We start from the raw sequence: 25002 nt of genomic DNA, 5'->3' as shown, positions 1-25002 counted from the left end.
GGGGCCAGGCTGGGAGGCAACCAGTGCCAGGACTTGTTTCTCAAACTGTGGTCCTTGGAATACCGGCGTTCCATTAAGTTGGAAATGTGAATATTTCATGGTTTCCCTGTAAGTTCAAGGCATTTCTTCACAGACCAGTTTGAGAACGACTGTTGTTACAGATAACAAACAATGTAATAACAGTATCATTCATTAAGGGATTCCTACCTGCTGGAATTCCACACAGCTTTCTCTCATTCAGTCTCACAACAACCGTGAGGCCGGTCCAAATACAATATTATCTCTCTTTGCAGATAAGGAAACTGAGGCAGAGAAAGGTTAACGTGCCAAGCTCTCCAGCTAGAGTTGCTGGAAGGAGGAGCTGGGGTTAGCTCAAGCCCGGGACATCCGAGAACGAAACCCGAGCCGGAGCGGGAGCCCCAGGCTGCTCCTTTGCCTCCTTCCCGTGGGGTGTCTGGGGCTGATGGGGAGGGAGGAGATCAAAAGCGCAAAGAAGGAAAAGGAGAAGCACCTCAGCCTTTAGGGAAGGTGCCTCCTCCCGACACTGAAGGGAAAGGATCGCGGCCAAGGAGAGAAGTGGACCCGGAGCTAGAGGAAGATAGAAACCAAGCGATGAAATTGGGAAAGAATGTCCATGAAAGCTGAGCTAGAAACCTTTCCTCTGTGCGTGCATTTCTGCCACATGAATCATCTACACCCAGACAGACCTGGCTCTTTAAGCCAGGCTCACAGAGCTGTCCTCAAGAAGACTGACAGGGGGATATCTTGCTGGGGCTGCCTGGGCAATGACAGGGGGACGGGCCAGAATGACAGGGCAGCCACGTTCCTAGGCAATCGATTACAGGAAACCTGCCCACAGCCTGGCTGCGCCAGCCCCTGCTCTGGGCCATCACGATTTCCCAAGTAGTTATTGCGGCTGTGATTGGAAAGGGGTCACGGTCACATGTTTAAGATAAATGTAATTTTCTTGGCTTTGAGTGTATGTCCGGGAATGCTACAATACGGGCCAGGCCCAGGCTACAAGCAAAACGGGCGTCCATGACAAAGAAATAATTCATTATGTATGCACAGAGCATCAGAGTTCACAAAGCACTTCACCATCTTTATCTTGTGTGAGTCACACAACAACTCTGTGAGGCAGGTGAGGAAACTGAGGCACAGAAAAGTGACTAAAATAAATTAACACAGCAAGGCAATGGCAGACCATACGTTGTCCCTACATCTTTGGGTCCCAAGTCAGTTCAGGTGCTTGAGACCCTAACTACCAAGTGTTTTAACAAGTGATAAGACTAAAGAAAGCGAGAGAGGAATCCAAGGAGAAAAAGATACTACTTTCTCAATCACTATGAATCTGAAATATACGATAAAACAGATTTTAAACATCTAACGCTTTATACCTTCGCCTTCATTACTTCACACTCCTCCAAAGAAGGCAGGTAGGGGATTCACAGAGAAAGCAACAGGCTCAGGGTGGTGAAGAAACGTGCCCGAGGTCCCACCGCTGGGAAGAGGACGAGATCCTCCCGGAGGGTTACTTCCGGCCCTGTGCTCCTCTCCTGACCCCAGGCCTGGCAGCACGTAGTGTGGTCAGCAGTGGAAAACGGTCACAGCGCTGTGGTTCCATTTGCTAGACGTGATCTGTCCAAACCAGTGGCTCCCTCCCTGTCTGCCCTCCAGTTGGGCCCCTGGTTCCACCCCATGGCCGCCGCATGCCGCCTGTCCACAGCAAGACAAGCAGCAAAACCACCGCCCTGGCCCTCCACCCTGCACCCTCGCTGTGCCAGGGCTCTGTGGCTTGGCCACGCAGGCCGGCCCACATGATACTCCTGGTATAGCTGTCACTGTCGAACAGATGTGACCACACAGTCCCCTGGGATGACCCCTGGGTGCCTCCCAGTTGCAACTCTCTCCTTCGCCCTAACCTTCTGATGGCTCAAGCCAGGACTTGTTTTCTCTGGTCCTGCCTCTGAGCTCTGCCCACTTCCCTTTTCTAAGGCCCTAAACCACCTACCTGATGGCTGAGCTAGACACCCTGCCTGGGAACAAGAACCTGGAGACAAGTGCCTAAGGACAGACCTCTGGGTGACAATTAGCCCTTCCTGGAACTGATCACTGCCTGAATTCCCCCTGCAAAGGCTTCTGCCAGCCTGCCTGAAAATCCCGCTGACGGGTGTCCAGCCGCCCGGGTCACCTCTCTGGATCTGGGGCCGCACCTTGGGACCAGCCTCCTCTTCTCCTGCTGAAGGAACACCCCACCCATCAGAGGCGCTGCCCCACTGCCTCCCCTCCCTTCCACGCTACCCGTTTCTCTCCTGCCACAGTCTTAGGTAAAGGACCAGAAACAACTCAAATGTTCATTGACGGAAGGACTGATGAACGCAGTGTGAGTATTTACAATGGAAGACCCAGCGGTGCAGATGAAAGAGCACCAACGACCCACCTCAACACAGAGCGGGAGAGAAGGTTGCAGAAGACTATGGACTTGACCGTAGTATTTTTATAAAGCTCAAAAACAAGCAAAGCAAAATAATATACTGCCTAGGGACACATTCACGTATACTAAAAGGATTTTTTGAAGCAAGGAAATGATAAACCTAAAATTCAGGACCATGATTACCTCGGGCTGAGAAATGGGATGGGGGAGAAGCAGAGTAATTGGGGATCTTGGGTTGGGAGGTGGGCTGGGGATGACGATTTTGTGGTTTTGCTTTGTAGCTTACATACATGTTCCATGTATTCTTTCTTATACACTAACTGCTACAAAATAACTTTAAAGATTGGATGGAGAGGGTCCTGGAGGCGTTCCTTCGTACCGTCTGTTCCCTACTCCGATTTATCTGGTGGCAGGAAACTGTGTGCCTACCAAGGGCCTGGACTCCGAGTCCCCCGCCACAACCTTCATGGCCAAAGGATCTGGAAGAATGCGCCACCCCCATGCCCATCTCCTCCCCGACCGCACACTGGCTTCGTCCTCTACCATTGCCCTGTCCCATCACCCCACGGGTCAGTAAGTGCAATGGACACTTTCCGTTCGGGTCTGACACGACATCTCAGCAGCGTTTGCCATGGCTGACCCCCGCGTGCTTCTTCTCCAAGCATTTAGGCTGCTTCCTCTCCTGACATCCCTTCTATGGCTCAAGCCACTTCTTCTTGGCCTCCTTTGCTGCCCCCCTTCCCCCTGCCTGTCCCTTACTTGAATGGCAGTGCTCATGGGGGTCTTCCTGGCCTCTTCTCACCCTGTAGCCGCTCAGGGCTCAGTGCCCATCCGAACGCTGATGTTCCCAATCTCTCTCCTGCCCAGATCTCTCTCTCCCGAACTCCAGGCCCAGATGCCCAACGTCCACCCAACCTCCCCACCTGGATGTCACGCAGGTCCTTCAAAGGCAAGTTCAAGTCCAACTCCTGCCCCCACTGCCACTACAAGCTGGTCCCCCATCGGTGGCTTCTCTCCATCCACCCAAGCGCCTAAGCCTGGGAGTTGGTCTGGGTTCTCCCCACGCCCCCCCTGCCACCATCTCTCCTCTGTCCCCCAGCCCCAGCCAATCACCAAGTCTGGCCATTCTACCTCTTCAATGGCTCTCAAATCTATTCTCTCCAACTCCACCAAGCCCTTCCCAATCCAAGCCAGCATCCTCTCTTGCTCGTAGGAAAGCAGTCGGCTCACCAGTTCCCCCCTCCACCCCGCTCCCAGTCTCCCCACAATCCACTCTCCACCCTGCGGCCAGTTGGTTCTTTGCAGCACACAAACCTGAGTGCATCGGTGCCGGGCTAGCACCCTCCTGTGGCCCCTACTGCCCGTAGCTTTCCAGGACATACCTCCTACCTATCTCTTCCACCTTATCTTCCTCATCTCCCTCCACATCTCTGCCTCAAACCCCACCCTCCAGCCATACTCACCTCTAGGGCTGCAAACATCTCTCCCCTAGGATGCTTCGTCTCCCCAGCCCTATCCAGCCTCACCTGCTCCATCTAACTCTTACTCCAGGTTCTTAACTGCTGCTACTTCTGGGAAGTCTTCCCAGCCACCCTCATTCCCACTCAGAAAATGTTAGACGGTCCCCCAATCTCACAGCGCCTGGGACACTTCCTACTCTATTCTAGCACTTGTGACACTTTATACTAATTGCTTTTTAACTTATTTGTCTCCCACGATAGCAGACTCTCTGCATCAGCCAGCAGGGACCTGACTTACTGCCTTGAACAGTGCCTGGCCCCTACTAAGCAGGTGGTAAAAATTGCTAGAAGAAAGAATGAACAAATGAACGGGAGGCACTGCGTTTTCCATACATCTCGTTTGACTCTTACAAGCATCCTTTAAGGGAGGTACTCCTGGTTCCACTTTACAGGTAGGAAAATGGAAGTAACTTGCTCCAGACTACACAGCCAGCAAAGAGTAAGCAGGAAGTTGGACCCTGGTTTCACACCAAAGCCCGTGGCAGCAACAACCCCTCCATCCCTCTGGCCGTCCCACCCCATCCCTCATCCCACACGAGGCCAGGGAGCCCTCCGAAGGCCCCATCAAGGTCAAGAACTCAGGCTGGAAATTGGCGACGGTTACCTGGAAGCACGTGGGCCCCGGCCTCCCTGCGGGGATATCCGACTGGTAGAACACTCTGAGCTCTGGAGTCAGGGCAATGACAGTCTTAATCACCAAGGAGATGATATCAGACCAGACCTTCTTGATGTCAACACCCTTGGAAGACAACCTACAAAGAATGCTAGAGAAAGTCCTTTTGCTGCCTGTGCTGGTACTGTCCGAATGGACAAAATTACCGCTATGGATGTTCAATGAATAGTTGGTCAAATGCATAAAGATGTGGTGCAGGTTTCTGGGGTGAGGCTCCTGGTAGGGCTCTGTGCAAAACCGCGAGAGTCCGTCTTTGGCTATATAAATCTCTAAGGGCTCTAAGGACTTCAGTAGGACATACAGACGGATATCAAACTTGAGCTTGTCGATAAGGAGAGGTTTGCAGACGTACTCCTGGACCACCGCCGGCCTGCTCTGGAGGGTCCCTGCCAGGCGGATGTCACTGGGGTCTTTAATGAGGTAGATTCCGTCACCCTGACAACCACTATCAGGTTTCACAATAAAAGTGGGCTTCCAGGAGGGGTCCCCATCTTTCACCATTCGAACCTGGGGGGAGAAAAAGGATGGTTAGCACTGTATTCTTGTCCTCCCTGGTCCCTCGAGACACAGCAGGACCTCGTCAAATGTTTGGTGAATGAGTGAAAAAAACAGGCCCCACCTATGTGAGGACTCACTCAGCACCTACCAGGGAGGTAAAAACTGTACTAGGCACTGAGACAGTGACCTAAAAACTGCCCCAGATCTTGTCCCCCACAGTCCAGCGGATTTTCAGTCACAGGACCTGGGTATGAATGCCAGGTCTTTGCCGGTTATTAGCTCTAACCCTGAGCGAGTCATCTAACCGATGACGGTATAGTGATGGTGATGATGACAGCCTAGCACTATCTATGATGCGGACCGTGTGTGGCGACTACATGAGGCACTTTACATAAGTTATTTCCTCTAACCCTCGCAGAACATACGGCTGTTCCCTTTTCATGGTACAGGAAACCGAGACGGTACCGTACTTGTGAAGAGCACAGGCCTGGGAGTCAGACTGCCTGGGCTCATATCCTGGCCCTGCTACTTACTGTGTGACCTTGGGCAAGTTACTCATCTGTGCCTCCCTCATCTGTAAAATAGGAGAAAGATTGTTCTGAGGATTAAATGAGACGATAAATGCAAAGGGCGAAGCCCACAGGACCTGACACGTGAAAGGCGGCCATAAAGCCTGGCTAGTGCTAGTTTTTAAAGATGAAGTAACTTGCCGGTAGACGGAGGGGCAGAACTGGGATTGGAATCGAGATCGAGGGCTCTGAAGTGCTTGCGCCCTCCTCTGTACTTCCATGTCTCAGTTTCCTCGTTTTAAAAATGGGGATATAAAAATCTTTCCTCCCTGGGTCATCGTAAAGAGGAAATCGACTGAAATGTGCACAGGGTGGAACACAGCACTACACAGAAGGGCGGCTCGGGAGCTGTTAGTTTACCATCTATATCTCTCATTAAGTTCATCAGGACTCAGCCAATCCTTTAATCTGTTGAGACCTTTTGAAACCGGATTCTGTCATCCTAAGATTTGCTCTCCTCCTAGCTCCGGGTCAGCAGGACACCCACCTTTAATCTGTTGAGACCTTTTGAAACCGGATTCTATCACCCTAAGAGTTGCTCTCCTCCTAGCTCCGGGTCAGCAGGACGCCCACAGAATTACCCTGGGCACTCGACCAGTGCAGCTAAGTCTGGATCTGCGGGTCTGCATCACTCAACACACACCCAGCTGCCCCAGACGCTTATCCTGGGGGACAAGCTGGAGGAAATTTAAAGGTGAATTTGAAAGAGGGAGCGGCTCTCTCTGCAGCTTCTGGTATGAAAGAGCCCCTGAACGAGCTTTCCTTCCTTTCTGAACCCTAACTCAGAGCGGTGCCGGCTTGCCCCAGAGCTGGACTCGACGGGATACGCACCTTTGCTGCGTAAGCCCAACCCAGGACAACTGTGTTCTGGGTTTTCCTTATCTCTCTGGCCAGCCTATATTTCTAAGTGAAGCTTCTGCCAATTCCTTGGGCACTATCAGTTACTCCGGGCTTGTAAAAGATCTTTAACAATGGAGAAACACTTAAAGCTTTAATAATGGTCCACACCAACTGTTTCCCCTTGTCAGCAGGATTCGAGAATGGAACTTCACAGTAGATCAATGCCAGCCTCCCAGGGCCCTCCACGGAGCCTTCTTTGCGCCAGTGACCTTGATGCTTATGTAGTTATTTAATATTCACCCGAAGCAGTCATACGTTTGGCCCTTTACAGTAAACATAAACGTACTGGAGAAATGGCAGTTATGGAGCAGGAAGTAAAAAATGTCAGGTTTGCACTAATGGGTAATTTTTCCCTCCGGAAAGCTTTTGCTATGCTGAAGATACTAACAGTTCAATATATTATTGGCTGCAATATTTTCTCCTTTGAATTCAGTGCATATGCCTTAAATAAATTAAACTACATGGTCAATAGTCTCTGTCATTCGTTGCATTACTGAATATTTTTTCGGCTCTTTGCCAGAGTAGAGCCATACAAATCAAGGTTATTAATACTCATAGAATCACTGAATTTTTAGAACTGGAAGGATCCTCAGAGATCAATGGTATCTAATCCTTAATAATTCAAACAGGGAAGCTGAGGCTCAGAGAGGTGACATAACTTGCCTTGGGCTCCCTAACTGGCTAGTGGGAAGGCTAGCATGAGAACTGGAGTCTTTTTGACCTCACGGCAGGTCCTCTGTGCCGTCTTTACCTCTGCTGAGGTAAAATTAAAGGGTTTTTTTCCCCTGAATACTAGAGGAAAGATTCTCTTAATATAGCAGACAGTATCTGAGCTCTGGCCTCACTCTGCACAGTTTGGTCCCGGAGCATGGCCTTCTTGGAACTGTAACTGTAGATCCTGAGTTGGCCAGGCCTGCCCCAATTCCAGATCCTCTGTCTGGGTTCCTGGCTTGGTCTACTACAGGCACCATTTATGGGAAAACTTCACAGCTGTTCTGCATGTGGTTCCCAAAGCCACCAGACCCTTCAGCAACTTCTATTTTCAAAAGAGAAAAAAAAAATTCCAGAATTCACATTCACTTTCCTCTGAGGTTTTACTCAAGGGTGACCCCTCCTCATGGGCCGGAATCTAAAGACAGTCTATATAACTAGGCCCCAGCCCCAGAAATTCGGATTTTCTAGATCTGGCATGAGACCTGGGCACGTGTATTTGGGAAAAAGCAGGACAGGTAATTCTGACGTTCACTCCGTTTGAGAATCGCTGGACTAACGTGAATTAAATAGAAATACAATCTGGGCCCAACACGTTGAATGAAGTTTTACGCCTTAATGTTAGCCTGAACGTGAGGAAGACTTGCAATTGGGTTACAGCTGACGGTACCGCCAGTTTCACCCAAACATACGCTTGGATGGGAAATTCATCATCTTGTAACTGTATGCACGGATAGCTGAGAGAGAGGCAAAGAGGATGCAGTGACCTGATTGCCAGGCACTCATCGGCCCTGTTGAAAATTTTTATGTCTTTTACTGCCCTCTAGTGGATATTTAAGAAATGTGACTGGGAAAGACCCCCATTCAAAATTCGACTCTTCTTAGCAGTAAGATACTCTATTAAGATGTTAAAATATGATATTTGTCTTTCTCTGACTTATACGTGGAATCTAAAAAAAAAAGCTACAAATGAACTTATCTACAAAATAGAAATAGAGTTACAGATGTAGAAAACAAACTTATGGTTACCAGGGGGTAAGGGGGTGGGGAGGGATAAATTGGGAGATTGGGATTGACATATACACACTACTATATATAAAACAGATAACTAATAAGGATCTACTGTGTAGCACAGGGAAATCTACTCAATACTCTGTAATGACCTATATGGGGAAAGAATCTAAAAAAAGAGTTGAGATATAGATAGATAGATAGATAGATGTAACTGATTCACTTTGCTGTACACCTGAAACTAACACAACATTGTAAATCAGCTATACTCCAACAAAAATTTTTTTTAAAGAAGATGTTAAAATAGTCTTAAGGAAGCACCACCACAAAAAGTTCCCTCTGTATTACTGTTAAGGTAAGCTCATACTTTGAATAAACTCATCTCCAAAATGCCATGGTTGGCCAAGGTCACACTCAGTTCTTATGCTGTCTGTCCCTTAAATATATTTCAAGCGTTCTCCCTAATACACAGATTGGGCTACCTGTTAAAATTCTCTCTCAGTCTGTATAAAACTTTTATAATCATGGGCAACATGAGTATAAAATCCTGTAAGTATATACCACATAAAATTAGCAACTTTTATATTCTTCACTGTGTGTTTTTTAGTATTTTCCAAACTTACCATTAGGAAAAAAAAATACAAGTGGCAACAGTAGGTAGCAGCAAGTATCTCTAATTATATTTTCATAAGGAATAGCTTTTGGCGAACAAATATTTGAACGCCCATGTTCATTGCAGCATTACTGACAACAGCCAAAAGGTGGGAGAAACCCAAATGTCAACTGACAGATGAATGGATAAACAAAATGTGGTACATACATACAATTGAGTATTATTCAGCTATAAACAGGAAGGAAATTCTGACATACGCTACCATGAAACTTGAAAACATTACGCTAAGTGAAAGAAGCCATCACACAAAAGGACAGATACTATATGGTTCCACTTGTATGAGGCACCTACAGTAGTCAACTTCACAGAGACAGAAAGTGGAATGGTGGTTACCAAAGACGGGGAGTAGGGAGGAATGGGGAGTGAGTGTGTGATGGGTAGAGCTTCAGTCTGGGAAGATGGAAGAAGCTCCGGAGACGGATGATGGCTATGGTTGTACAACAAAATGAATAGACTTAATACTACTGAACTGTACACTTAAAAATGGTAAAGATGGTAAATTTTACGTTATGCATATTTTACCACTGTAAGTTTTTTAAAAATTTAATTAAAAAAAGAAAAGAAATAGCTTTAGGTGAGTTCGAAAGAATACTGAAGTGAAAACCAGCAAATCTGGATTCTAGTCCCAATTTAGTCAGGTAATTTCTGACTGTGCGACTGTGAGAAAGTCACCTAACCTCCTGGGCTTTGTTGGACTCACCTATACAATAAAGGGGGTCACACTGAGGTCCCTGGCTTCTGCCAGCGAACAGGTTCTGAACAATGATTTATCTTGACATCACCACAGTGGACGGCTGTGTTACAAACACGCAAGTGACACTGGTCAGCAGAGGGCTGATACTGGGCTGCTGTGATCAGCGCACTGGGATGCTGTACACGAACAGGAGCTCTGCATGGGAAATGCATGAGGCACTTGAGGAAGTCAGCTGGGCATCTGGGAGAAGCGAGCTAAAATATTTCAGGAGAGAAATTCAGCCACCGAATACCAAGCCACAAAACATTATTAGCAGCGAGGGGCGGGTAAGAGGACAATTGCTGAAGAAATACCATGTCTGCAATACCAGGGAAGTCAAAGCCAGTTAGAGCAGTCCTCTGTCACACAGGTGGATTTGCATCCAATCTTAGCAACTGAGACCCTTGGTGTCACGGGCACAGGGAGCAGATCTTCGGCAAAAACAAGCCTCTGGTAGACAAGCAGATGTCACCAAGTACATGCTGGGCAGGGGGCAGGGGGCAGCCCCTTCCAGCCTCGGCCAAGGCAGCCTCGCACCTGGTGCAGGCAAATTCCTACTCCCAGTGTGCCAGGCGATTTCTGAGGCAGGCGAGAAGGAGGCGCTCTACAGTCAGGTTTCCGAGGGCCAGGCAGGAAGGGGCAGGGTGGGAGATGGACAGGTGAGGCGGGAAGGAAGAACAGGTAATGTGCTGCCGGGGTGCGGTTTTGCGAAGGCAGGAGAGAGCCACATACGTTCTGATGGCTGGAGAACGGCCAGCGAGTGGAGTGGGAAGCGCTCTGGAAATCCCACTCGGGAGATTTACAGAGGCCAGATCACCACAGCAAAAACAACAACATTCGTACACACGAACGGGGCCTTCCTATGGGTCAGGTGCTGTTCGAAGTATTATCTCATTTAACCCTCTACAACTCTATTTTACAGATAAGGAAACAGAGGCCCAGAGAGGTTAAGTACCTTGCCAAAGGTCACACAGCCTAAAGGATGTGGAACCAGGTTTTGAATGCAGGCACTCAGTTTCCTGAGCCCATGTCTAGAATGAAGGCGGGATGTGTGTGAAGTAGGGCAATGGAAGAAGATCAAGCTTGGGGAGGAGGCAGGGCCTGATAGGAAGGGTCTTGAATATCATTTTAGGGGAGTTTGGACAATGTCTCGAAGTGATGGTGAGCCCCTGAAGGGTTCTGAGAACTTAATTACACAATTTGATGTGTTCCGGAGAAACATCCCTCTGGCTGGACTGGAGTGGGTAGACATGGTGGGCAGAGAGGACGAGCCTGAATGGACGCCGGCAGGGGGGGTAGGAGGAAGGAGAGAGGTCTGGAGTGGTCAGGCCCCCGGATGATGGAGGAATCCCCCGTGATGGACCCGGTTACACAGGGAAAGTACGGAGAGGGAGAGATGAACCCGGGAACGAATGCAAGGCGGGAATGGGCAGAAAAGATTCCCAGACACCTTGTGTTTGTACTTGATCTGTAGGCAACCAGTGGATTTTCAACCACTGGGTGACACGGCACCCACATCACTCTGGCGTCCGAGAGGAGGATGGTTTGGCAGGGAGGAGACTAGTTGCAGGAAGATACAGGGCCATCCAAGGCCCGAGGGCCTGAGCTGGGCAGTGGCGCCAGGGCTGGGATGCAGAAATGGTAGAGGTGGATTCGGGGGCAGCTGGTGGCTGGATGGAGGTGAAGGGGAAAGAGAGGGTTGTCAGCAGGGTGGGGGGGATGGTACCATTTACAGATTTAGGGGACACAGGAAGAGGAGCGGGTCTGGGGTTGGGGGGAGGGGGGAGATGAGCAGTTCACCTCATTGACTACTAATTGAGCACCTGTAGCCACAAAGCCCGTTTAGGATTTTACGTCACCTCCTCCCTCAAGACGCTCACTGTTCATCGGAACAGGACTGTGTGGTCCAATCACTCATATAGATGGCTAATGTTGATAACGGCGACTCTCCCCGTGTTAGCAAAAATAACAACCGCTGTCTGGCAGGCCTGAGACTCCGAGATTAAACTCAGACGTGGATATGGTGAACTGAAGGAAGAGTAGCCAAAGAAAACCCTCAGGCCAGTGGTTAGCAGGGGAGCTATGGGCCCCATGGGAGTAACTATCACTGCACCTGTCAAACACTCCCCCACTCCCTGGCTTTCCAAGAGGTCCAATTAAGAAAACCTAAATGGTAAAACAAAACAAACCACCACCACCAAAAAAGCCTGTTTGTTTTATCACTGATGAGTGTCCTGGATTTACTTGAACAGTTTAAAAGAAATAACGTTAATTATGCCCAAGGAAGTACAGCTGATCGCTCACGTGCAACTCCTCGGCAGTGTGGCTTAAAAGGCCCTCCCTCCTCGTCCGGCCCCAGCTCAGGTGCATCTCAGCAGCCTCATTTCCTGCCCCTCCCGCCCACCCCTCTGCACGACTCAGCCCCAAAGGCCCAGCTCAAAGGTTCCCACTGAGAACCCTTTCCTAGCCCATAACCCTCCAGAATGGCCCCTCGAGTCTGTCCTCTGTGCTCCCGTGGCTGTGACATCTTAACCCGTCCATGGCAAACATCCCCATCACACTGTAATGTGACTGCGTGTGTGTCTTTAGGTCTACAGCTATGGTGTATTATAGTTGCATCTTTAAGTATATTGTGGGAGCTAAGACTCCGAAGCCCAGCGCTGCTGCCCTTTACTAGCTGTGGAACCCTCGACAGTTTTCTGACCTCTCTGTGCCTCGGTTTGCTCAGCTGGAAAATGGGAGTAAGAGCAGTGCCTCTGCCGTGGGGTTGTTGTGAGGATTACACGAGTTAAAGAATGTGACTTGCCAGGGCTAACATACGGCGGGGCTATTATTATTATTCATTGTTATTATCTCTCTCCCATTTGACTATGAGCTCCTTGACGATAAAGACCAAGCCTTATTTTACTCACTATTCCCAGAAAAGCGGGTGCTCAATAAACATTTTCTGAAATGAAATTATTAGGAAGCTTGATTACTATGGCATTTATGAACCCCAGGGACATTAGTTAGTACATACCTAACTAATGATTGCCAGATAAACGAACCTCTCCTGTAGAAACAAAATTAATGAGAAAGAGGAAAGGGAAAAACGACCATTTGTAGAATCCATGTTCTGTGTTCTGTGCTTTACAGCCATGAGCTACCGAATCTTCACAACAACCCTGCAAGGAAATAGAGGCTCAGAGAGGTGGAGTCCCAGGGCCGACGTCACACAGCTAACAAGCATAAAGTTATCATTTGAAACCAAGTTGGTCAGAGTCTAAAGTCTGAGATCTTTCCATAACAACCATGTTCTTTGGGAAAACTCCAAGCAGTTGAACTTCTGTTTAATAGGTAGAATGAGGAAAGAGAGAGTCGTGGGAAAGCAAAGTGACAGGCCAGATGACAGGGCTCAACTCGCCTTTGCTGGGGCCCCCAGGGTTAGAAGAGGGCTTCTCTACAGCCCCAGAGCTGCCTTGTGCCTTCACACCCAGCCTGCACGCCAGGAACCATCTCACTCACACACACACACACACACACACACACACACACACACACACACACACACACACACACACACACACACACACACACACACACACACACACACACACACACACACACACACACACTTCACAAACAAACTGGAGACTTGCCCAGGGCCACACTGCTACTGGCAGAGGCAGTCCTAAAACATAAAATCTCTAGATTTCCAACCCAAAGTTCTTTCTACACTAATGGATTCGGGATTCGGCATCTGAAGAGGTCTTTCGAAGAGTCCTTGGGAGTAAGTCCTCTCTCGAAGTAACATCACATTTGTTTGGTGTTATAATAAATTTCACTGCTTTCCAGAGAAATCACTTTACTTAATCCTCGAATCCCCATTCTGGGGCGAATGAGGAAACTGAGGCCCAGAGTGTAAAGTCAGAAGCCTGCAGTCACCCAGCTAGAAGGCAGAACTGAAGCAGCAGCCCTGGGATCACCTGTCCTTTCTTTTGAAGGTGGTCTCCGATTTACCTGGAAGGCAGACACGGCATCGCTGGGCTGCTAGGGAGGCCGGCGCTTCTGATGATGAGAGAGGAGCCTCTCCACCAGCTTTGCCCCAAACCCAGCCTGTTGTCAACGTAAAGTAATGAATGGATCCCACTTTTAGTGAACAGCAACTTTATGTGGGCCATAATCTATCCATCATTAGTGAGCAATCAGAAAGCCACTCTGGATAGAACACACCTGGGACTATAAACCCTGCTTCACAGGAAGGAGCCCGTCATTTCATGAAACTGCCCATTTTCCTCTCAGGGCTGCCCTCAACACCGACCCCTTATTGCTGGAGCTGAGTGAGGAGAGTGGGAACACGAGGACAGCCGGCTCACTGCCCGGCCTCCCCCACCCACTCCCCAACTCCCTCTCATCCCCGAACACGGGGGCTCCAACCAGGCCGGCTGAGGACGAGCCTGAAGCTGCAGCCTATGGGCCTTGGGGATCCCTGAGCACATGGGGGCCCCCAGGCTGCAGCTGCCCTTCACCTCCACCAGGTCCCTGTGCTTGAGTGTCTGTGGGGGGCAGCAGAACCGGGGCAAGGGGTTCCAGTCTCCTAGACACGGCCTAGCTGGACGAGCCTGGCCAAGCTACTTAACCTGTCTGCATTCAGTGTCCTTATCTGTGAAACTGGAAGAATAGGGCCTGCTTCCTATGGGTACCGTGAGCATTAAATAATGTCTTCCATTTGTACTTAACACAGTATCAGTCTTTATTATTTCATTTTACTTCATTTTTATTATTCTGCCTCGGTTCCCTGAGCATCCTCCAGATTCCCTACTGAGGCTCATCCCGACCTACTTGGCTGGAGTCTGAACGCCTGCCTGCACTGGCCACAGCGCTGCCCTTGGTGACCGGGCCTGTCTCTGACCCTCAGCTGTCGGCTGGTCCCCTTGGATGGCAGCCTCACATTTCTGTGCTCCTGTGTGGGTCACCCCAGCAGAGTCCCTGGCATCACCAGCTTCACACCCCCACCCCCTTCCTCTCTTCCCCACAGTTTCCTACTGAGATTCCAGAGGGCAATCCCAGCTGATCCCACCTGGAACACACAACACTCGACTGCTGAGTAAGCCTCCTTCCAGCTAAACACATTTCTCCAATACTGAGGGCTTCCTGCGAATGAACGGGCTAAATGCACACACCTCCAAATACATACGACCACGTTATAACCAAAAGCGCCTCAGACCACCAGCCCTAGCTTCATCCTGCTTCCCAACACCACAGTCCTTATGTCTGTCCCTTGCATTCTTGCCACACTTTACATTGAACTTTAAAAAAAGACAAGAAGATCAACGTCATATTTTGCAACACTCAGACCAGGTGTCCTCCCCCACCCCCCTAGATGTTCTTTAGGCTAAAACAGCATCGCTGTTTGCAGTGTTGATGAGCGCGAAGGGTCGGGCTAGGCGTGTCAGGATGTATCCATGAGATCCAGTCCTACAGGATGGGTAACAGCATTTTCACTTTTCTACTTTGTAACCAGAGACCCTATAAAAAAGAAGCTGAGTTAACTGCTGACTCCTCAAGGACAGGGAAGATGACTTCCGCATGTCTAGATTTCCCTGCCCCGTCCTGTCCCCACCTAGCAGGGAACCCGGAGGGTGTGAGACTCAGCAAACGCTGGTTGGAACCCGACTCACCGTCTCACTTTGTTCAATTGTTGTTGTGTTTGGTCCGGGATCACAGGAAACATGACTTCAAATGCTAATCCTGGGTGATTTCATCTGAGCCTGGGGACCTCAGTTCCATACGCCCTGGATGTAGCTGACTCCCTGTTTTCTGTCTCCGGCACACACTTCTCTCTTGGGCTCCAGTCCCATGTAATTAGACATCTACAGAGGCACCACAAATTCCACGTGGCCAGTACTAATCCATTGTCTCTCTCCTCACATCTACTCCTCCTGCGCTCCCTGTATCAGTAAATAGTACCATGTCCCCAGGCCAGAAATCTGGGAGTCACCCTAGTTTCTACCTTCCCCCACATCACCCACCCGCACCCAGTCCCCCAATTCTGACATTTCTCCTTCTTTACACATTGTACCGACCTCAACTCCTCTCGTGTTCCTCAACTATTAATACTGGAAGAGCTTCCTAGTCACCTGAAGCACTGCAGTCCAGGCTCTGTGCTGGCTGGTCCCATGTACGCTTTTCAATCCTTACAAGCAACCCTATGAGGTAGGCATTAAAGGGTGAGTCAGACGAAACTGCTATTTTTATAGGTCAAAAACAGCCGTAGGGATATGAGCAATTTCATATGCTCCAACCTAATACTGTTATCGCCACCCTATCACAGGTGAGGAAACTGGGACTTAAAGGGTAAGTTACTTCCCCAAGGCCAGACAGGTTGTACCGTAGGGGGCCAGAATCTGAACCCAGGTGTGGGTTCAAAACCCCAAAGGCTATTCTTTTTCTGCTAAACCATATCATCTCTCAGGGTTCATGTACCAGTTCTAAGAGGAAAGCTCACCACTTAACATTTTAAAATGTAACTAATAATAATATAGAATAACTACCATTAATGTGCACCTACTATATGCCTTACATTCATTACTTTACTTAATCCCCACAGCTATGCTCTGAGAAATCTACTGATATTGATTTTTCTTTCCTATTTTTTTTTATTTTAAAAGATGTTTTTACTATGTGTTCTTGGGCAAAGCACCTAAGTTCTCTGCCTCAGTTTCCTCATGGATATGATAGGGATAATATATCTACCTCACAGGGGATATCTTGAGGACTGAATGAGTTCATGCAGCAGTTCCCAACCTTTTTGGTAATAGGGACCGTTTTCGTGGAAGACAATTTTTCCACGGACCAGGGTTCGGGGAGGTGCTTTCGGGATGATTCAAGCACATTACATTTATTGTGCACTTTATTTCTATTTTATTACATTGTAATGCATAATGAAATAATTATACAACTAACCATAATGCAGAATCAGTGGGAGCCCTGAGCTTGTTTTCACTTGCCACTCACTGATAGGGTTTTTTTTTTTTTTACATCTTTATTGGAGTACAATTGCTTTACAATGGTGTGTTAGTTTCTGCTTTATAACAAAGTGAATCAGTTATACATATACATATGTTCCCATGTCTCCTCCCTCTTGCTTCTCCTTCCCACCCTCCCTATCCCACCCCTCTAGGTGGTCACAAAGCACCAAGCTGATCTCCCTGTGCCATGCGGCTGCTTCCCACTAGCTCTCTATTTTACGCTTGGTAGTGTATATATGTGGTATATATATGTGTATATATATAGTGTATATATGTAGTGTATATATGTCCACTCTCTCACTTTGTCACAGCTTACCCTTCCCCCTCCCCATATCCTCAAGTCCATTCTCTAGTAGGTCTATGTCTTTATTCCCGTCTTACCCCTAGGTTCTTCATGACATTTTTTTTTCTTAGATTCCATATATATGTGTTAGCATACGGTATTTGTCTTTCTCTTTCTGACTTACTTCACTCTGTATGACAGACTCTAGGTCCATCCACCTCACTGCAAATAAATCAATTTCGTTTCCTTTTATGGCTGGGTAATATTCCATTGTATATATGTGCCACATCTTCTTTACCCATTCATCCAATGATGGACACTTAGGCTGTTTCCATCTCCTGGCTACTGTAAATAGAGCTGCAATGAACATTTTGGTACATGACTCTTTTTGAATTATGGTTTTCTCAGGGTATATGCCCAGTAGTGGGATTGCTGGGTCATATGGTGGTTCTATTTGTAGTTTTTTAAGGAATCTCCATACAATTCTCCATAGTGGCTGTACCAATTCACATTCCCACCAGCAGTGCAAGAGGGTTCCCTTTTCTCCACACCCTCTCCAGCATTTATTGTTTCTAGATTTTTTGATGATGGCCATTCTGACTGGTGTGAGATGATATCTCATTGTGGTTTTGATTTGCATTTCTCTAATGATTAATGATGTTGAGCATTCTTTCATGTGTCTGTTGGCAATCTGTATATCTTCTTTGGAGAAATGTCTATTTAGGTCTTCTGCCCATTTTTAGATGGGGTTGTTTGTTTTTTTAGTGTTGAGCTGCATGAGCTGCTTATAAATTTTGGAGATTAGTCCTTTGTCAGTTGCTTCATTTGCAAATATTTTCTCCCATTCTGAGGGTTGTCTTTTCATCTTATTTATGGTTTCCTTTGCTGTGCAAAAGTTTTTAAGTTTCATTAGGTCCCATTTGTTTATTTTTGTTTTTATTTCCATTTCTCTAGGAGGTGGGTCAAAAAGGATCTTGCTGTGATTTATGTCATAGAGTGTTCTGCCTATGTTTTCCTCTAAGAGTTTGATGGTGTCTGGCCTTACATTTAGGTCTCTAACCCATTTTGAGTTTATTTTTGTGTATGGTGTTACAGAGTGTTCTAATTTCATTCTTTTACATGTAGCTGCCCAGTTTTCCCAGCACCACTTATTGAAGAGGCTGTCTTTCCTCCACTGTATATTCTTGCCTCCTTTATCAAAAATAAGGTGACCATATGTGCATGGGTTTATCTCTGGGCTTTCTATCCTGTTCCATTGATCTACATTTCTGTTTCTGTGCCAGTACCATACTGTCTTGATGACTGTAGCTTTGTAGTATAGTCTGAAGTCAGGGAGCCTGATTCCTCCAGCTCCGTTTTTCTTCCTCAAGATTGCTTTGGCTATTCAGGGTCTTTCGTGTTTCCATATAAATTGTGAAATTTTTTGTTCTAGTTCTGTGAAAAATGCCAGTGGTATTTTGATAGGGATTGCATTGAATCTGTAGATTGCTTTGGGTAGTAGAGTCATTTTCACAGTGTTGATTCTTCCAATCCAAGAACATGGTATATCTCTCCATCTATTTGTATCATCTTTAAACTGATAGGGTTTTTTTGTTTTTTGCGGTACGCGGGCCTCTCACTGTTGTGGCCTCTCCCGTTGCGGAGCACAGGCTCCGGATGTGCAGGCTCAGCGGCCATGGCTCACGGGCCTAGCCACTCCACGGCATATGGGATCTTCCCGGACCAGGACACAAACCCGTGTCCCCTGCATTGGCAGGCATACTCTCAACCACTGCGCCACCAGGGAAGCCCTGATAGGGTGTTAATATGAGTCTTCAAGCAGTTGATTTATTATGGTCTCTGTGCAGTCAAACCTCTCTGCTAATGATAATCTGTATTTGCAGCCACTCCCCAGGGCTAGCATCACCACCTCAGCTCTTCCCTCGCATGTGCAGTTCACAGTAGGGTTCACGCTCCTATGAGAATCTAGTGCTGCCGCTGATCTGACAGGAGGGGGAGCTCAGGCAGTAATGTGAGTGATGGGGAGCGGCTGTTAATACTGATGAGGCTTCGCTTGCTCGCCTGCCCGCCACTCACCTCCTGCTGTGTGGCCCAGTTCCTAACAGACCACAGACCGGTAACGGTCCTTGGCCTGGGGGTTAGGGACCCCTGACTTCATGTATGTAAAGGTCTCTTAAAATATGGTGCTGGGCATATATTAAGTGCTACGTAAGTGTTCACTCTTATTATCTTTTTTGGGGGGTAGGGACTACCAGGTTTTCAGTTCATTAGCTATCACTTCTTAGTTAAACATAAGTTATATATTTATAAGCTTTTAAAAAATTAAAATATAATCACATATAACATTATATTAGCTTCAGGTGTACAACATAATGATTTGATATTTGTATATATTGCAAGATGATCACTGCAATAAGTCTAGCTAACATCTTCCACCTTACATAGTTAATTTTTTTTTCCCCTTGGGATGAGAACTTTTAAGATCAACTCTCTCAGCAACTTCTAAATATACAATACAGTATTATTAACTGCAGTCACCATACTGTACCTTATATCCCCGAGACTTATTTATTTTATAAGTGGAAGCTTGTACCTTTTGACCACCTTCACCCATTTCGCCCTAAATATTTTTATTTTTTGCTTTATCCTTTAGTATCTTTTGTGTATGTGCATGCTATTGTTTTTAATACTGTTACAAATAAGAGGTTCAGAGAAGTCAGGTGACCTGTGAATCACACAGCTGGAAGTGATGAGTCAAAGTGCCAGGAAGGCAGGAAGGGTCAACAGCAAGACAGGAGGAGGCAGGGAAGTCTGAGGTGACTCCGGGGACCAGGGGCATGAACCTGGGCAGTCGCTGCCCTAAGTCCCAATGGCATGGAATGTCGCCGGGTCCGCCGGCTCAAGCTGGCCAGGCGGGCATGGACAGCACTGCGTTGCTGACGCTGCGGGGTGACAGTTCTGATCTCTGCCACAAGGGCACTGGGTGGAAACCGACAAACCAAGAAACTAGTCTCCTCTGAGAATGTGGCCTGGCAGCCAAGTGTCTATCCAGGAAGCCCTGATCATTTACACCAGGAGAGTGAGAACGAGATCTCTGCAAGCCCCAGGATTTCAACTGCTGGTTTAAATTTCAAGGAGAAGCAGGAAGGTGTTGACATGTAAGGAATTACTTTTACATGGCTTTGATCACCATGCAGCTCTGTGGCATTCTAAGTGAGCCTGGTGGCTGGAAGGCAGCTGGGCTGAGTTTTACAAAGGAACTCCCACTGTGCCCTGAAGGCCAGCTCTGTAAGCCACTTTTCCTTAAATAAACAGTATGTTTCCCTCCCAGCTTTATTTCAATGGTAGCAGGTGGCCACTGGACAACAGGACTTTTGGCTAAGCTCGTGGATGGCTCACAGGCAATGCTGGCCTAGTGTCCCCTTCCTGACCTCGGTGGTCACCTGTAAGGAAACTTCCCTGCTTCCTCAATAAACCAGAGAGGGGCGGTGAAGGCCGTCTCTCTGTGTGCGAACAGGCTGCCCGACTGTTCCCCCCAAATCCACCTTCCCTTTGGGGTTATCTCACGAGGCACTGTCGCCACCACAATAGACTTAGGACAGGAGGGGAGTTTGATTCCCTTTAATGCTCTGAACCAAGCATGGGCTCCAACTCTACTCAGTTCCCTGAAGCCCAGATGCGCCCGGGCTCTAAAAGACTTTATTAATGACTCAGAGAGGGCAGAAGGGAAATAAACACAGAGATGAGCTACTAGCTCATTCTGTTTACAGACACTCTCATCCCAGCACGACAGGGCTCTTCCACGTGCCCTCAGATGGCAGAAGACAGTGTTTTCCCATGACCTAGGAGCACAGCCAGATTCCCCAGAGGCTTGGCCAACAGATCCCCTGATGTTGATGTTGGAAAGACCAGCCTCTGCAGGGGATGCCTCACCTATGAGCCATAAAGTCATGATAGCTATGCTACAACCTCGACAGAACAGCATTTCAGGATCTCAGGATACAATCCCACAAACTAAACAGTCCATAGAGATATGTCTAAGAAATAGTAGGGTTTGTAACACTACAGCATAAATATCTTCATCCACCAAATGAAGATCAGAATAAACCTCTCTAGTCCAGCCTTTCCCAGATGTGCATGGCCAGGGAACACTTTAAAAATAACAACGCACTGAAGCAGCTCACATATATTCAGATTAATAATGTGGACTGACTGTAATTTCAATGTATAAGATACGGTGATATGGTGACATTAGTCAACGGTGATATGAGTCAATATACATATTATAACATTAAACATACAACAGTTAATCTGAGACCATTTACTTTTTTGCCTTCAACTTGAATCCAAATAGGCATGATCTCTTTGTTAGTGTTTTGCCCGTATCATTTTGAAAGCATCCCATGGTTATCTAACAAAGGTCAAGTGCAGCAGAGGTAAGTCTGAGTGTCTTTACTCTGATAAATTATTTTATTCCGAGCTTTAAGCCCTGTCTAAATATCTAGAAGCTGCTTCAAACACGTCACACGCTGGGAAGGAAAAGAACAAGAGAAAGAAATGATCATGTCTTGCGCATCCGGTGCCAGGTGCTGTGCTGCGTCCTTATTTAATCCTCTGTGTTCATCAGCCAACAGCCCTACGGGGCAGTCACTGTCTGAATTTTGTAGAGGCTGTACAAATAATTCAAGGCCACAGGTGTCGCTATGGATGGTATCACTGCAAGTGTGGCCAGCTTCAGAACCCAAGCTTTTCCACTAGATCACTTTGGAAAAAGAAACGGGATCATTTAGCCTCACCCCGTGTGTCACTACTTATGTAGTATTTGCCTTCCTACCACACTAAAAGCTATGCAAGTACAAGAACTATGTCAGGTGTGTTTATCACAATAATCTCAGTGCCAAGTTCAATGCCACAGACTGAGAGCTCAGGAGACATGGATACAATTTTGAAATTTTGGAAAGGCTGTCCTAGGGTCTACAGGGAACACACATGTTCCACGGGACCAAGAGAGGCAAACTGCATCCAGCAGGGGCAGGGAAGGAAGGATGAGATACACGTAGAAAGGTCTCCGCTCAGGAATATTTTAAAATTTAGAGCAGTCTCAAGGTGGAATGAACTGCCTAGAAAAAAATTAAATTGCCCATTTCTGAAGATGATCACGTGTCCAGGTGCGGAGGGGATTCACCAAGAGGGGTGTGGCCTGGATGCTCTCTCAGGTCCTTTCCAATCCCTATGGTTCTTTGGTACCAACTTCAACTCTAGGCCTAATCAGTGTCTCTGACTCACTCTGTGACTTGGCCAAGTCTCTTTCCCTCTCTGGGCTTCAGTTTCCTCATCTGTACAATGGAGGTGTCTGTCTGCTTAGGGCTACCAGCATTCTTTCTACACACTCTCTGATGAACAAGGGTTACGACGAGCCTGCCAGAAGGATGGGGCTGTGCTCTCAGAGGGCACAGACCTTCCTCCCTCCTTCCGACACCCTCCCTGCGTGCTTGCTCTGAAGGTCCAAGGCGGTGACTGAGGTTGCTTCCCCACCCAGGCAGGGGAACAGATGAGGGTCAATCTCATTCTGAAAGTAAGGTGGGGATCAGGGAAACTGTCATGTTAGACGTAATTCTGGAAAGTGTTAACTATTAAACACCTTCGAGCAATATAACAGGATTTGTGTTTGTTAAGCAAGAGAGATGAAAATATGTCTGTTCCACATAGATGCATCCATGGTTCTCAGTGAGGCTGGTACTGCCATCTAGGGAGGGTTTGGGGAATTTCTGGGAGAGTGTTTGCTTATCACAGTGAATGGAGGGTATTGCTAGCATTTGGTGGGCAGGGGCAGCCCAACTGTAGTGCACTGGGCAGTCGTGAAGTGAAAGACCTACTTATAGCGAACATGAAGATAGCCCAGAACCCAACTCTATGTCACATGCAAACAAAAAGAATTTTCCACATGATTTAAATGGAACATCAGAATTTTCCAGGGATGCAACAATCATGTAAACGGAGGGAAAATTATACTTTGCCCTTTTTCTCCTGGAATTTTGTCAAGAGTTGTTCAATATTTCAGAAGCGTCATATGACTGATGACATGGTGGTTTATGGTACCTGAGTCACCCATACAACATGCAGTGATTCCGTATGAAAAATATCTTGAAATGTCAAAAATAAAGAAATATATATATGTGCATATACACATTTATATATATTTATATATATATAGAGAGAGAGAGAGAGAGGGGGGGGGGGGAGAGGGAGAGAGAGAGAGAGACCCCATAATGTTTAATCAAATCATCTTACTTTTCTTATATCCAAATTTCTTCATTACAGGTAGGTGCAAGCATTCAACCACTGCATTACATCTTTTAGTGTAACAGTACCAAAGTATTTACTTATTGAAACATATACAGAACTTTTCTTTATTTTCTCCTTCAGAGAATTATTTAGGGTGGATTTGTTTGTTTGCTATGTGTGTAGGTTGACTGTATTTCATTTCAGGATAGTAAAGATAATGTCACAAAATATTTTTTATAAAAGGAGAAGGGCACTGGAATGCCAACCCTGCAGAATGAGTACACTCGGCGCCCACCAAAAGAAACTAGGGCTTCCTGGAGATTTGGAGGATTCTGAGGCTACGGCAGGGAGAATTCAAGAAAAGCCTGGGCCCCTGGCTTTGCTTGTTTACAGACCCCGTTGGGGCGAGTGTCAGCGCTGGCTCAGGGGAGCTGGGCGAGGAAGAGGGGCACAGCTCACACTCTTCCTAGCCTTTCCAAACCAAAGTTCTTTGCCATTCCTACCAGCCCAGCCTTGCTGCTGGTTTTTTTTCCTTTCTTGGGTATTTGCACTATTCGTGGAGCAGGTTTTTCTATGTGGGAGCCACTTTTTTTTGTACAGGGGTAAGCTGGGGTTTTTCAGGGAGCCCTACTTGGTGTCTCCTTCCTTATTTTCTTTTCTCAATCTATGCAAGCGGCTCTGGCCGCCATCATCTCCTGAGAGGCCAGAGGGTTGCCACCCCAGCTCCTGGGGCCGAGGGTAACGCCTCCTAGAGGGAGGGCACACTAGTTCTCTGGCGTGGCCTGAGGCATGGGTGTGTGTGGGCAGGGGTAGGTGCAGGGGAGAGATAGCGAGGACTATTGTCCTTTGGAGCCTGGTAAGGAGGGTGGGCCTAGGGCTTGGCAAGTGCCACTTCTGGCAGGTTTGGAAATTTCCAAATAAATCTTTGTTTATTGGTGGTGCCCAGACAAAAAAAAAAAAAAAAGAAAAGAAAAGAAAAGCCTGGAACATCTTGCTGGGGCAGAAGTAAGAGAGTGTTCAAAAGAGTCCCAGGGACTGCTAACAGGACACGGGCCTCCACTGGCCAAATCTTGGGTACTTTGAACATTGAAATAAATAATGATAGTAAAGGATTATAATCCATCGAATCAAACAAGAATCCCCCAGTCTACACTAACAGGCACGCATACAGAGATAAATAATGAGAAGGCAGAAGAAACTCAACTAACAAGGGCAGAAGGAACGATGGTATTAGATAATCACCATTTGGCAAACATCACAGTAACTGATTCAAGCAAGAATCATTAACAGAGGTTAAAACTAGAGGGTGAAAGTTTGAGGAGTAACGGCATAGTAGGTAGTCTTCAAGCATCTTCCCACAAGATACTTATATTAATTAGAAAGGGGAACATGGTAATTCTTCAGTGGAAATCTGGCAGACACCGCCTTAACCAAATAATTAAAGTGAACATCACCAGTAATAAGACACACTGACATCATGTGCCCCCAGAGACGATATCCCTGTGAAAAACAAAGCACTGCTTCTGCACTGTTCCTGCCAAACACGCATATCCCGAATCTAATCGTGACGAAGACCCAGACAAACCCAAATTGAGGGGCAGTCTACTCAGTAACTAGCCTGTACTCGTCAAAAATGCCTATGTCGTGAAACACACAGAGACAAAGAAGTTTTTCCAGCTTCCAGGGGACTAAACAGGCATGA

At 47.3% G+C, this 25002-nt stretch overlaps 1 protein-coding gene across 1 annotated transcript in view; it reads right to left on the bottom strand.

The window, feature by feature from the left end:
• The window catches only part of TTLL11 (tubulin tyrosine ligase like 11), a 244838-nt gene that overhangs the window by 146145 nt on the left and 73691 nt on the right, over positions 1–25002 (bottom strand). The window contains exon 4 of the mRNA XM_060154432.1: positions 4559–5134. Within this exon, the coding sequence (XP_060010415.1) occupies positions 4559–5134 (576 nt within the window). The remainder of the gene's footprint in view (positions 1–4558; positions 5135–25002) is intronic.

This window comes from Lagenorhynchus albirostris, chromosome 7 (assembly GCF_949774975.1).
Source record: "Lagenorhynchus albirostris chromosome 7, mLagAlb1.1, whole genome shotgun sequence".
NCBI lineage: Eukaryota > Metazoa > Chordata > Mammalia > Artiodactyla > Delphinidae > Lagenorhynchus > Lagenorhynchus albirostris.
This window is presented reverse-complemented; position numbering and strand designations above follow the sequence as displayed.